We start from the raw sequence: 13872 nt of genomic DNA on the forward strand, positions 1-13872 counted from the left end.
ATCCACATCAGGACAGTTAAGTTACTTTGTTGTCTGCCAGTGACGTTACTGACCAGCAGCTGATCACCATTTCAGAACGTCTGTCTGCCCTGCTGAAGAAACTGTTCGAGACCCATGTGTCTGGTGATGTCAACGAGGAACTGGTCAAGGCAGCGGCAAACGGGGACAACCAGAAAGTGGAGGAGATCCTGAACAGATCTGAGTCAGATGTAAGGATCACACCTTCATTTTGTGGAGTTCCAAGGGATGTTTGTTTCTGAATTTGGTTTGTATGTAGAACCAGAAGTCCAAAAAAAAGAACCTTGAAAATGAGTCTGCTCCTTTTTGTCTGTGAAGATCTATTATGATGTCGTTTATTGCTACATTTCACCCAGACGTAAACAGCACATAAGATGCTCTTGTGCTCATGTTTTACAACTCTGGATATCAGGTTTTGATTGCATGTACAGCTACAGATGGTCATTATTTCTGTCTGGCCTACAGTGCAGTTCTTTTAAGTGCTGATAGCTGGCACTTGTGCACCATTCAAAGCTACCAACACTGATTATAGGATTCCTTATCATAGACCCTATCAGCTGTCTGGATTATTATGCAGTTCTCTTAATTGCCAATAGGGGGCACTTGTTCACCATTCAAGCTAATACATATACCTTAAACTGTTATCAACACTGATGCTGATTCCTCTCCCCAGGCCAATGGTGTGTTTGCTGGGCACACGGCTCTCCAGGCAGCCAGCCAGAACGGCCACATAGATGTGGTGCGCTGTCTTATAAGACACTCATGTGACCTGGAGGTAGAGGTAAGAACCTGCCCAACAGTCAGTGACACTCTTACAATTTCACACAATCCTTCCCCCTCTCAAGGAAGGAAACAAAGAACTTACTACACATATGATTACTTGGAGTAGTATCCCGCAAATTAAAAGCTATCATGCAAGAATCTTTCTCTAGCAACTCAAAGAATAATACATGTGGCCATAAGATGTGGTGAAGGTACCTATCATGAAATCTATCAAGGTAAACTCATGAGTAGCAAATTATCTGAAGATATAGAGAGAATAAACAAGAAGGAAGAATACACAGTACCAGCTTTCACCTGTTTTAATAATTTTCTGTGGCTTGTCCACATGACCCATAAACATGCTTCTAGACCAAGTTAAATGTTACTCCAGTAGTCACTGGGGAATCCATGTGTCATGAAAAGGTAGTCCAAAGATTTAACTGGAAGTAGTCTCATTATGTTGTATTATGTTTGATGGAGTGTCTGTCCAGAAGGGTGTGTGTGTGATATTTTGATTTGTCTTGTGCCCAGGACAAAGATGGTGACCGAGCCATGCACCACGCAGCCTTCGGGGATGAACCCACGATCATCGAGCACCTGGCACGGGCTGGAGCCGACCTGAACGCTCGCAACAAACGCAGACAGACAGCACTGCACATCGGAGTCAACAAGGGGCATGTGGGCGTGGTCAAGAGTCTTCTAGAGCTAGGTGCTCATCCTAGTCTACAGGTAAGAATTCCTCCTTTCTGTATATTGTTGGATGTAGCGATAAAGTATTTTGAATGGTTCTGGTATGATGGAAACTTTTAGAAAATCAGATATTGGTGCATGCCATGCAAATGTAACATGTTTTAGAGTGTGTTCCAATCAGTTTAAGTTAAGAGTTGGGGGGGAGGGGGTCACTTACAAGTATGTCTTGTCTTCCTGTGGTAGATTGTGCTGTTGTACGGTATATCAGAACTCTAAAGAAGTTTTCCATCCTTTTGGTAGGTACTCCATGCCATTATCAGGTTCCATGTATGGCTTTAAAAATTATGCTCAGTCAATGATGAAAGGTAAAGGTCAAAGTAGCCTTTAACTTTGACTTGGAATTTAAACACCCTACAACACAAGTCTTATGTGACTCCCCTACCTTAGCTTGTCCCATGGGAGGAGAATTTTTGGCAAGGATATGAAAGGGCATTGGCATTTAAAAGTGATTTATGTGTGTCCAAGAAAGGTCCATGGCAGCAAATGGCTTCTACTTCAAAAGCAGATGACAGGAGAATTTGTCATGGAGTCTCCAATCAATCTGAGGCTTACATTTGATAATATTCATTTGGCTATGAAGGACAAAAGTATGTATTTTTTCTGAATGATTGGATTGATCTGTGCTGCTATGCATGCAAATTCGCCATATAGACTGTCAACCACCAGTGTAGTTTCCCCTTACTCTAACTGAGGGCCAAAGTATGAGTCCCATATGGTCCAAATCACTCGCAATCTAGAGCAATGCCTTTAAGTAAGTGAAAATCAATAATGGTAATGAAAAATGATATCATTTATTTCCCAGCTAAAGATGCTGGTGAGGTTGACATTTTTGTTTGCCCTTGCAGGAAAAACTATATTCAATAACCAATGTCATGAAGGCCTGTCTATTCATATTGATCCTTTGAAACTGCCCCCTGTAGGTCCATGCTGCACATAGACTCTCTTATAAGCCCAATAAAAATTATGGGATCTTGTTGGAGTGGTGTCATATTTGCTGTATTGGCCATTGTACACATTCCCCTACCACTCTGTCCTGTTGGAAGTACACTTTCTTATACTCTATGACTAAAAGTTTGACAAAGGTGATAGTGCCAAAAGGTTAATGTAAATTTTGGTTGCACTGCAGTACCTTTATACAATCAAAGGTGGCCCTCCTATGTTGTTTTGCATTAGGTTCTGCACTTTTTTGTTCCACCTTGTAGTGATGGTAATAACTCAATTTGACTACAGTGAGGGTTCTGTAGTTATAGAGACACCTCTACCCTATTTCCTATCACAAGGAAATTAGACATCATGTAGGAATTGTCATAAGGTCAAGATGGAGTAAACGTGAAAAACAAGGTGTGGTTTGTGGTAGATGTGAAGGTATATTAAAGAAAATAGGGTTAAAATACACGCAAGTGTCATTGCTCCTGCTTTTCATGTCAACTAAACCACATCATTTCTGTGTCCCCATGTCCCCGTGTCATATCATACTTACAAGGGTCTCATTTGAACGCTGTCTTTGTTAGCCTCTCACCTGACATACATGTATTAAGGAGCCAAGTTTCCACCGACCAACCATATCACATTTCTTCTTCATCTCACCTGGCGCCTTGCCCATGCCACCAATAATAGAGCTGTTGGGTAGACGCATTAAACTACCGTATGCAGCGAGAGTACGTCTGGTTTCTGTGCGTCTGTGTGTGTGTATGTGACCATGAGTATGTGCATATCATCACATGAAAACCCATATTTGTATAGGTGTGCATCATGTGTGATAATTGTTATGGGACAGTTACATAACATAAGTTTAAGGATCTGCAATGACAAGACATTAATATCGGGTTTACTGCTCTGTATTTCCTATTGTGTGTAGAATGAACTATAAATTTTTGCATAGTAATGCCCTTATTTGCATAGAAATCCATCAGCAGGCCTCTCAATCAATGGTGCCACGCCTGGGTAACTGTCAAGCAAGTAATTGTGGCTGTCAGAATTTTGCTCAATATTAAAGACATCAAGAATCAGATTACAACTACCTGTACCACCATGAAATGGTGATGTGGCAAATCTAAGCAAGACTTTGTTTTAGATTGGTCTGCATGATATTGAATGACAGTTTTGCAAGAAAAAGCTAGGCATTCCTAGTTTTCAATTTCTAAAACACGTTAGATTGAGACCCATGAAGCTGGAAGTAGAGTTGCTTTGACAATCCGTAAAATTGTTGCTGCAGTTTTACCTACAAGGTGCATATTAATACATGTAATAAAATGTCAGCCTTCCAGTCATCACAAATGCAGGGGACTCATATTTGGGATCTGATTGGTTTTGCTTTGGTTTTATGTTCAAAACATGATATCTGAGAACCAAGCAATCAAGATGATTCTGCCAAATGAATGGTGTCAAACTGAGCGAACGTTTTGTATTGGCTTTCCTATAGAACTGAAAGTGATTCTCAGACACGGAGAGGTTATTTTGCACCGCTGCAGTTTAGTGCAAGTAAATGCGACTTGTTGTTCGTTCATGTAAGCTAACAGCATTGCTACAGCACCGGGCAAGGATCCATTCATTCCCATCGGACATATTTCAGATTAAAGAAATCTGACAGTCAATATCCTTCCTGTCAATTCTGTGCAATTTGCTACCTGGCAGGACTGTGGGCACCCCTTCACAACCAATCAATGTAGTGCAGGGCCAGGTGGCCCATCTGAACCATACTAGGCCCTGCAAATGTGAAAAATTGACTTGTACATTATGAAGAAGCATTGGCACGTCTATTCCATCAGATCCAACAATTTTCGACATTAGCTGTGCCTCACACTACGTGACCCAAACTCTGACCCCTGCGAGACTGCCTCGCTTCAATCAATGAATGTTTTCTAATTTCATTGTTCCCTGGTGAGGCATGTATTTTACAAATGTGGAGATGAAATGCAGCATTCCTACAGGAAATGATTAGTGCACGGGATAGCTCATATAGCTGAGGCTTGGTGAATAATTATTCTAAAAACATGATTCTAAATAGTTGTAGATGATTATATTGTCAACAACTTCTGCTTTTTGTGTATCATTATTGCATCAAGTCCATATGTAATTTGTAGAATATCGCTAACATTAGATTATGAATTGAAACTGTGTTGTATGTACCCACATGTCATTCTACTAAATGCCTTACAGTCTCTCTTTCATTTCAAACACGTACCACAATTTCTTGATATTGCAATTACTTAATTCTTTGCAATATTCACTATGTTTCTGCAAAGGGCTCCAATATGTCACAGACATTTTTCCAATGTCTGTCACATATTATTTTGGGTCATGTATTGCTACAATATATAACATCCTTACTACACCCGTGCACACCCAAGTTGACCTACCGGTAGTACGGTCTTCATAGGTAGACTTTGATGAAATTGTTACAGAACAGAAAACAATCAAAATGGTGCAAGGCAGGTGGGGTCAAGACAGGTGTTAGAGAAGCCAGCATAGATGCACAGGAATTCCATGTGTGGCATGTGCCATGTTCAGGATATGACATTAGGCTGACTAGTGTTTGATGAAAAAAAACAACAACACAGTGAGCTCAAGTCTAATTTCATAGTGGATTCTGGCCCAGAAACTTGCGTCAGAAAACTATGTCAAACAAACTTATTCAAGCCAGCGTCAACCAGGGTTTGGAGGCCTCCCTGTTCCCTGCATCCAAGGACATTACAATGATGTCACCGGCGCGGCGTATGCAAATGTTACACGGCAGGTGAATTGTTGTCCCCGCCACACGCGTACATCAAGAAGTGTTGGACAGCAGAGTATATTATAAGAGGCACTTGGGGCCAGACAAGTCGGGAGGGGGGCCAGGAGGGGACAGCTGTTAGTGTGAGAGGTGGCGCTGGAACAGCCAGCCCTCCGCCTGTCTATAGAAATCGATGAGGCCGGATATTTTATGTTCCCGGATCAATAGACAGTGTATTACTTTGATGATTTTTCTGTCATGCTGGAAATATGGTCCAGATGCAGCAGTGCAAGTGTGAGATGATTATGTGTCATGACTGATGGATAGTACTTAAAGGCTGTCATACGCCTCTTCAACTATTGGTTGTACTGCATTGCATTTTTTGACACACCTCTATAGCCCAGAATTAATATATAAACTGCACATAATATGTACATTTACTGTGGAGAAGGAGTGCCTTGAAATAATTTTGTTTCAAAATCTTAGGTCGATATACTGAAACTGTATTGTACTAATGTGATTTCCAGACAGAGGTATAGAATTTCAATGAAAGTGATCAGTACTAATTGGGCCTTGCCTTGGTTCAAACCGAGGATAGACAGGTTTTCATCAGAAAATTAAATTTATATTCAGGTGTAGTTAGTACCTCTATCACCAAGTACTCTTGGAAAAGTTTTTTGGGGTACTGTGGTTTCAATATGAGCTTTAACTGAACTCTAAATGTGTTTAAACAATTATGCAATCATTGCTTGATTCAATACCTGCTGGTAGTGGGCTTTGGTAGTGTTGTTTTGGCAATGTAGCTCATTGCAATGGCAAAAAGGTTTGCAATAAAAAAGGCATAAAAATGAAATTTTATTTTCATCCATCAGCATAAGATTCAGAAACTATAAAATAACTTGCTTTCATAACACAGTTTGCACACACCTGTGCTGATGAAGTGATTAACAAGTTATTGTTATTATGTAGAGGAACTGCCTACATTGACCAGCCCTTTGTAATATCTACTGGCTAGTTTGGTAGCTGCTGGCTGTATTATGGCTCCTTTATAGCCAAACCAATAAAATGACAAAAGAAAATAAACTGCTAACATTGGAGTTTGTGTTGAATAAATCCTGGCAGTAAAACTGATAAATGATCATGTTTTTGTGCCCAGGACTCTGAGGGTGACACGGCGCTGCATGATGCCATCAGTAAGAAGAGAGATGACATGGTGACCTTACTGCTGGATGCCAACGCAGACATGACCATCACTAACAACAATGGCTTCAACGCTCTGCACCATGCAGCACTCAGAGGGAATGCCAGGTGAGTCATGAAAATCTTTATCGTTTGACTTTTAGAAAATCAGGTAATCTATTGAGAGGTCTGACAAGGAAAAATACTTGTGCCATGCATAGTCTGGTGGTTAGTGACCCTGCCTCTGGACCAAGAGGTCATGAGTTTGAATCCCTTTAGTTGTCGCTCACCTGACTTGCTGGCTACTGGAAAGGGTCATACTCATAGTCCTTAGGAGTTGACATTTGCCATGGTCCACTGTTCATTGTACTTTTCAATAAGAGCTATAAGAATTTTCCTAGAACAAGGAACTTGTACATGGCATCTGTCTGAGTCTGAGATGATTTGGTATCTGCATATGTTTAAACACATAGTTGGTGTTTCCTTGAAGTTTATCAATGCTAGAGTGTTGAACGAATTATGACAGTATTGTTGTATGGTACCATGAGAAGTTCAGCAATATTCTTCCTACAGTTTCCTAAGGTGGCCTAAGCTAACTTACTCAGTCACATGACACCACCTTTCCACTAGAGACTGTGACCAATAAGTGACCTCTGACTGACCAAAAATTTGACAGTTTGGTCAAAAAATTTCATACATACAAATTTTTTTTGCATTTTAGATGGTTTATTGTCTTTTAAGTCATACTCAAACATTTTGGATTTTATTCCTGCTCTAAAATCAAGGGTCACAAAATCCAGTTTTGGTCACAGCGATCACCATCCAGTGGAAAGGGGTCCTTAGATGACCTAAGCCAACTCACCAAGTCACATAAATGTTGATGTCTGTGAATGTTGGCTGAACCAGGTTCTGTTGGGATCTATGTGATGTATGAAAATGTAGTAGATGTGGAGTAAACCACATTTCCCACAGTCCCAGTGCTGTTGAGTGGATAAGAATATCCCAATACTTCTAGTAAACTCCAGTTTGTCAGGTTGTACTTGGTCCCATGGATGCTGAGAAAGTCTATCAGAATTCCAGTGATGTTGGGTGGATTTGATTCCTTATACAGTAGTTTCATGGGTGTTCCTGATATGATTATGACAAGCTCTTTGGACGTTAGATGGAGAGGATTTGTTCAAATCTGTGCATAATAGGCAGAACAAATTCCGTCAAGTTTTATGAGCGTTGAATGAACAACTTCCTTCTAGTCACATGGGTATTGGAGTAAGCAGCTTTAGTCAAGTTTCATGATTGTGGGGAACATTTTCTGTCAAGTTCCATATCCATGTCCATGGGCGAGTTGTTATAGGGATTAGGGACAGGGCAAGTTGCTGTCAAAGTGCTAGCTTTCAGTCATTGAGAAAACAACAACTCAATTCTATTATCAGCATATTTCTTACTGCTAGCTCATTTCAGTATTTTCCCAGGGAACATGGTTTCTTGGGTGTAACTGTCTCAAGCTTTGGATTTTTTTTGTGTGTGTGTGTGTGCACATGTGTGCATGTCTTCATGTGTGTGCGTGTGTGCTGCAAGTCAATCAATGTTTATGCAGACTTAATTCTACCTTCGTATCGATGTCCAGAATCTCTGTAGGTGGTATGAATATGGTTTGCAAGCAAAAAAGACACGATTTAATCTTTAATCGATAAGAAGGGCCAGGTTTGACTTGTTGTATTGATATATTTGCTGAAGTGCCATTTATTGGCTTTGAGAATTACTTTACAGGAAAGGGGAGAATACAAAATAGAATGGTAATAGCAGTCATGTCATTTGTGTGACATTAGCCCTTACAGATATTCCAGAGAGCTCCAGCATACAGAAGTTGATGAAGAACTCACAGCAGAGATCCACTAACCAAATCAGAATGGTGCATACCTGGAGCTTTGTATAATATATATAAGATCCCAGAGCAAATGCAATTTGATTTATGCTGTACCTTTTCTTTATACTGGGACTGGGTGTCAATCTTGACAGAAAAAAATGCCCTTGTGTCCGCTGCCTGAGTTCCCTCCTGATGATAGATGCTGTATGAACCTCACAGTTTTAAGTCAGCAATCAGTCTTCGTAGGTTGAATGAAACTGAGAGTTCAGTTCAAGAACACAGTCCAGCATTTAGCACAAGGCATTTCTATTGTATTCCCGTAATGTAACTTACGGTATTGTAGTTGCTTCCATTTCTTTATTCATTCAAATTTCTTGTTACCTCTGTATACAGAGGATTTGTTTTTGGTGTGTCTATTTGCTTGCCCGTGTTTTACAATCTGTAGTCACACATTTTCCCACATGCTAGCACTGTACGTGGGTAGGAAGTTAGGTCAAAGGTTCTAGAATAGGTTATCTCATTTCCTGTCTTCAATTTCCTGCTCAGCTTTGTTGACTTGTGGTAGTCAGTTTAAATTCACAGTAATTAATGAAACAAGATATTTTAAAAAAATTAACAAAAATTGTTTGGAATTTTGTGTTGAATATTGTATAAAAGTATTTGCCAGTTTTCCTGGCAGAACACTCACTTCACAGAATGGGCTGATATGCACTGTGGCGAAGGTGCTTCGAATTTCAATGCCATCAAAAGGAAATGACACAAATACCGTTATGCATGTTGCTGATCCAGGGCAACCCATGTATTAAATCACCATCAGAGCCCCAGGCAAGCAAGCATCCTGAAGCCTTATCAAATTTTGTTGATATCCCCAACTAGACACATTGGGATTCAAATACTACAACTTACAATGGAGCACGCCAAAAGAAAGTCATTGCAACTAAGAAGAACATGACATTTTCTTATTACTGATAGGAAATGAATAAGCGTGCACGTAATAAATCATGGATCTCTAGCATCTCAGATGAAAAAAAAATCAAGCGAACATGATGTAGGTTAAGGTGTTCAGTATTTTGCATCCTTGCCAGGACTTACTAGTAATATACAGCAAACTAGGGTGATTTTGCTCGCCCGTCCACCTGTCCATTCCCTGTCAGATCAGGAAGAATTACTCGTACTGATATGATGCTGAAATCTAGGTGTGGCAAGAAGAAAAGGGACCCTAGATTAGTCTCTAATGCTACAAATATTGATTTTTTTCTGGTTATAAACTTCTTCAAGCTGACATGGCCATTGATATGTAAATGCATGTATACCCAATACTACTGCATGTACATGTATGACAGCACACATGAGTGTACATGTACTTTCCATGACAAGACCTCCCAGCACTTAAGAAATTGCCAGCTCCTAATATGGTGATTTGGGGATAAAATGGACTTCTTGCACATGGGGGATGATTATATGTTGACTCATAGGAGGACTCCAACATCTTCTTGTTATACAAAATGTACATAAACATGCCAGGACTCATACCAGACCATACTACATCACACCACATATTGCACCACAGAGTCAAACTGCCTCCTGATCATGAAGTACATGGGATGTTTTAGATCCACACACAGATAATCTTCCTGCGATCTAAGTCTGGTGGACCTACATTTATGGTAATGGTCAGTCTTGGTATGTCCTGCACTCGTTGAGCCTGAATTGCAAATTTCATTGTGACCAGAATTTAAACAAATGACCAGTGCCCACACCTGGATGCCAGCCAAAGTGGTCGTGAGAACATTGGAAATGGGTTGCCATCAAAAAACAACAACTTAACATAGGAAAACACTTTGAGTCATGATGTGTGATGTCTTGATAGGCATTGGGTTTGATATAGGAAATGACACTGCACCAAGTTCAGCAATATGCAAAATAGACATGATTGCTCCAGATGCAGCACATGTATCGCTGTTGCAGAGTTTCCTTTCTGATATCCGGTATGCAAATCTAAGATTTGTCAAATGTCTGCCGAAATTACTCACCTCCAATCATCTTCAGATGTTGCTAATACCATGGAGGTAGAATCTTGATAATAAATGACATACTCAGTCAAAACATTACTACCAGGAGTGCATCTCAAACCTAGAAGTGCCTTATAAGTACATGTAAGTAAGAAATTGTGCTTTGGCTATCATGGCTCTTGGACATCAGTCCAAATGTGTCAGTGTTCAAAATCCCTATATCAGACCCTGGTGCTTTTTTTTAAACACGTGTACTACAGAAATCTCCCAATTGGATTGCAGGTGAAGATGTGTTTTTGGCAAATGTTGTTTGAATACACATACATATTATGAAGACGTACATATTATGAATACTGAATAGTGAAGGTGATGGAAGGATGCAAACATCCACCTGTCTGTTGTCTAGCACTTACTGACACCACTAGATTTATGATATTAAAGACTGATACTCATACCTCACTGGAGCTGTTTCCATGTCAATTTTACATTGGTCTACATGCAGTCTTTTAACTTTCAACTTTTAAGAGTCAAGAAGGGAAGAATAAAACACTTGTAAGCTGGCCCTCCACCCACCATTGTGCAACACAATCATGTAGAAGTCAGACATCTTTGAATGCCATCACAGCCCTATTGGCTTCTTGTCCTCTGGATGGGTTGGTAGTTACATTTGCATGGGAAATGTGGTGCACAATTTTGGGAAGGTCAAAGCTCTCTGTTTTTGCAGCTGGTGGTCTTGTTATGTGCTATACATGTAGTATATGTGGAATATGACAACAATCATCACTTGAGCTTTGTGGTAGTACTGTTGGTATGATATTGATATAATGATAAGGTTTTTAACTGTTACGAGTGTTTTTGCTTACCTTTACCAGTGATCTTGATTATGAAATCATCCATATCCTAGATTTAGATTTATACCCATGCATGTGGAATTTTGAAAATTTAATCTCTCCTACCATTTCCCAGTTAGGCAGACTGATTGGATTGTTATTTATGTAGCTGTGCAGTCCCGCAGTCTTCAGGCCTCTGCTGAACCTTCCATGTTTCAACCCTGAAAGTATGACATCTTATACTAGATTCAGGAGCATGATGACTTGGCCCTTTTTTCTTACAATTAGGGATCCTTTGCCAAATTCAGGCCCATATTCAGGCCTTATCTAATGTTACATTTTGTAGCCTCTATAATGACCATTTACAAAGGATGCCAGATATGGTGGTCTGATCATCATTAGAGCTGGTGATATTACCAATACTACTAGTACATTACTACATACATGTACATTTTGACATTTCTTTGTCAAATTTGTGGTATTTGGGAGGAAATTAGCAAGGGTATTTGTCATGAAGATGTAAATGCTAAGTGTTTTCCATTCAATTCATCGGTCATAAGGTTTGAATGAGTTAAGATATAATCTATCCTTTAGGTTTAACACTGTCTCATAGCATCAACATGTATGTAACATATCATCAATGTGCACCATGATGTTGGTCGACATACCGAACTTGTGTTTGGCCTCCTACACTGATTTGATCAGATTTCCCAAAGAAATTCCTGTTAATTCCCCTCCCCCCTCCCCCATCTGTGAGGAGACACAACTACAAAAATGTATCTGACACTGTGACAGACCCAGGTACATGTAATGTAACTTCTGGGGATGTAGCCAGGATAATACCCCATTAGGGTTTTTTTTAGGCAAAATCAAATTGGACAAATATTTATCATGATTTGACCTATCAAAATTTGTAATTGATGTATCAGTGCATGGTTGTTGGATTCAGGCCACAGCTATCTGATAATTAATACACTCGTGTATGTCTTTCAGGAATATGTTATATTTGATGCAGTCTTTCTTGTACTGCTTTTCCTGTAGTTGTACAGTAAGAATTGAAAGGATAACTATATTGATTTCCATGTATGTAGCATATTTTGTGCAGAAGAATCTAGATTTTCAAGTTGGTACAGGACGTACAAACACATACATCTATGTGGGCAAGGGCTGAGTGTACTACCTGGTTTTGCCTGCAAACAAGCCACACATACAGTATACTGTGTATGATTATGTCATGGTCCTCTGGCTCATACATAAGGTATACTGGTATGTAGTGGAACAGCATCTATCACTGTTGTGTCCTTTCTTTGTTAGTTCCTTGGCAGGAATCGAATTTGATGGTAAAAGAAGATTGGATAGTTTGGAAGGTATGATTATGATTTTGAGGTCTATAAAATTTGTAATGCTTCCAGCTGTACTAATGAAGTACATGTACCAGCAATGTTTAAGAAATATGTTTACAGCTTTTAGGGATACCCTGGTAGCTGCCAGGTATCATGCTTCAGGGTGGATGTGATTTTGCTTTGACACTTGAGAGTACTAGTAATAATCGAAAAATCACTTAGGGACCCTCAGGTAGGTATGGGAGATTGGAAGAAATTGTGTATTCAAACCATGGCTCAAAAGTTACCTCCTTACTCTAGTGTGCTTGTATATTGTATGCACTGCAGTCATTTTGTAGTGACAAGTGTAAAGACAGAGATAGACACAATGTGCTCCGCACTGACAGTAAATTCCAATAACTTTATTGGTCCTGTAAGCAGATTGCACCAACAAAATTGCAGTGACCATCGATTTATGGTGATGTGAGCTCTATATTGCTACAAAAAAATTGCACATTACCGTTTTCATGAAGCACAATACAGAGGAAAAAGACTTAACAAACGTCAATGATCGTAACCGTGCACGTGGATGTCATATACATATCTGTGGTGAGAGGAGTATGAATACTGCATTTGTAGATATGAAATATTTAGTTCTGACTGGTGCTATATTTACCATGAAATATAATCAAATTGCCAGATGAACTGATTTTCTGCACATTTTCTGATGTAATACATGTTACACATGATAGACAGAGCACAATGGAAGTTATAGATAAATATATTCATTCATTCATACACAGGTGAGAGATATTTGACTACATGAATAAAATAAGATTCAATATACTTGTCAAATTAAGCAGATGCTTTATTTAGCAAACTATGACAATCAGCGATATCAAAATGTCAAAATATTACATGAGCACTTAATTGACATAACAAAAGTATCTTATGTCAGACTCTATATAATGCAAAAAATCTGCCGCAGCTGTTCCATAAAAATGATCAAAAGAAAATACGTTGAAATTTACAGTACATGGAAAAGAAACTTAACTCTTTGAGCTACAAGTCATGGTGATATTTTTAACAATATAATGGGTACATACAATAGATAAGAATCATGTACAAAAATTATCTGTCTAAAGCTTATTTTTAGCATCTTTCTGAGTCTGGTACAATGTATGCATACATACCTCATTTTGAGTTTGACAACAAATGATGCAGGGATAAAGAACAACATGTTGTACACAATAATTATGATCAACCCCTATAACTAAGAATAGATATCTATGCATATAAATTGTTGTGTAAGAAAAGTATTCATCAGCACTTAAGTATTTAAATGACAGTACAAGATGAAAAGCAGTTATTACACTATGGAAATCAAACAGATAATGATCATATTCTAACATAAAAGTAAAAG

The 13872-nt window shown here is 39.1% G+C and overlaps 1 protein-coding gene across 4 annotated transcripts in view; it reads left to right on the top strand.

Annotated features, from left to right (window-relative positions):
* LOC109480888 (E3 ubiquitin-protein ligase MIB1-like) overlaps window positions 1–13872 on the top strand; it is a 40931-nt gene that overhangs the window by 5912 nt on the left and 21147 nt on the right. For all 4 annotated transcript variants that reach the window (XM_019783218.1, XM_019783219.1, XM_019783220.1 and 1 more), the window contains exons 10-13: window positions 76–209; window positions 692–799; window positions 1312–1509; window positions 6399–6550. In XM_019783218.1, coding sequence (XP_019638777.1) covers window positions 76–209; window positions 692–799; window positions 1312–1509; window positions 6399–6550 — 592 coding nt within the window. The remainder of the gene's footprint in view (window positions 1–75; window positions 210–691; window positions 800–1311; window positions 1510–6398; window positions 6551–13872) is intronic.

Source organism: Branchiostoma belcheri, unplaced genomic scaffold, assembly GCF_001625305.1.
Source record: "Branchiostoma belcheri isolate BF01 breed outbred unplaced genomic scaffold, Haploidv18h27 scaffold53, whole genome shotgun sequence".
Classification (NCBI taxonomy): Eukaryota; Metazoa; Chordata; class Leptocardii; order Amphioxiformes; family Branchiostomatidae; genus Branchiostoma; species Branchiostoma belcheri.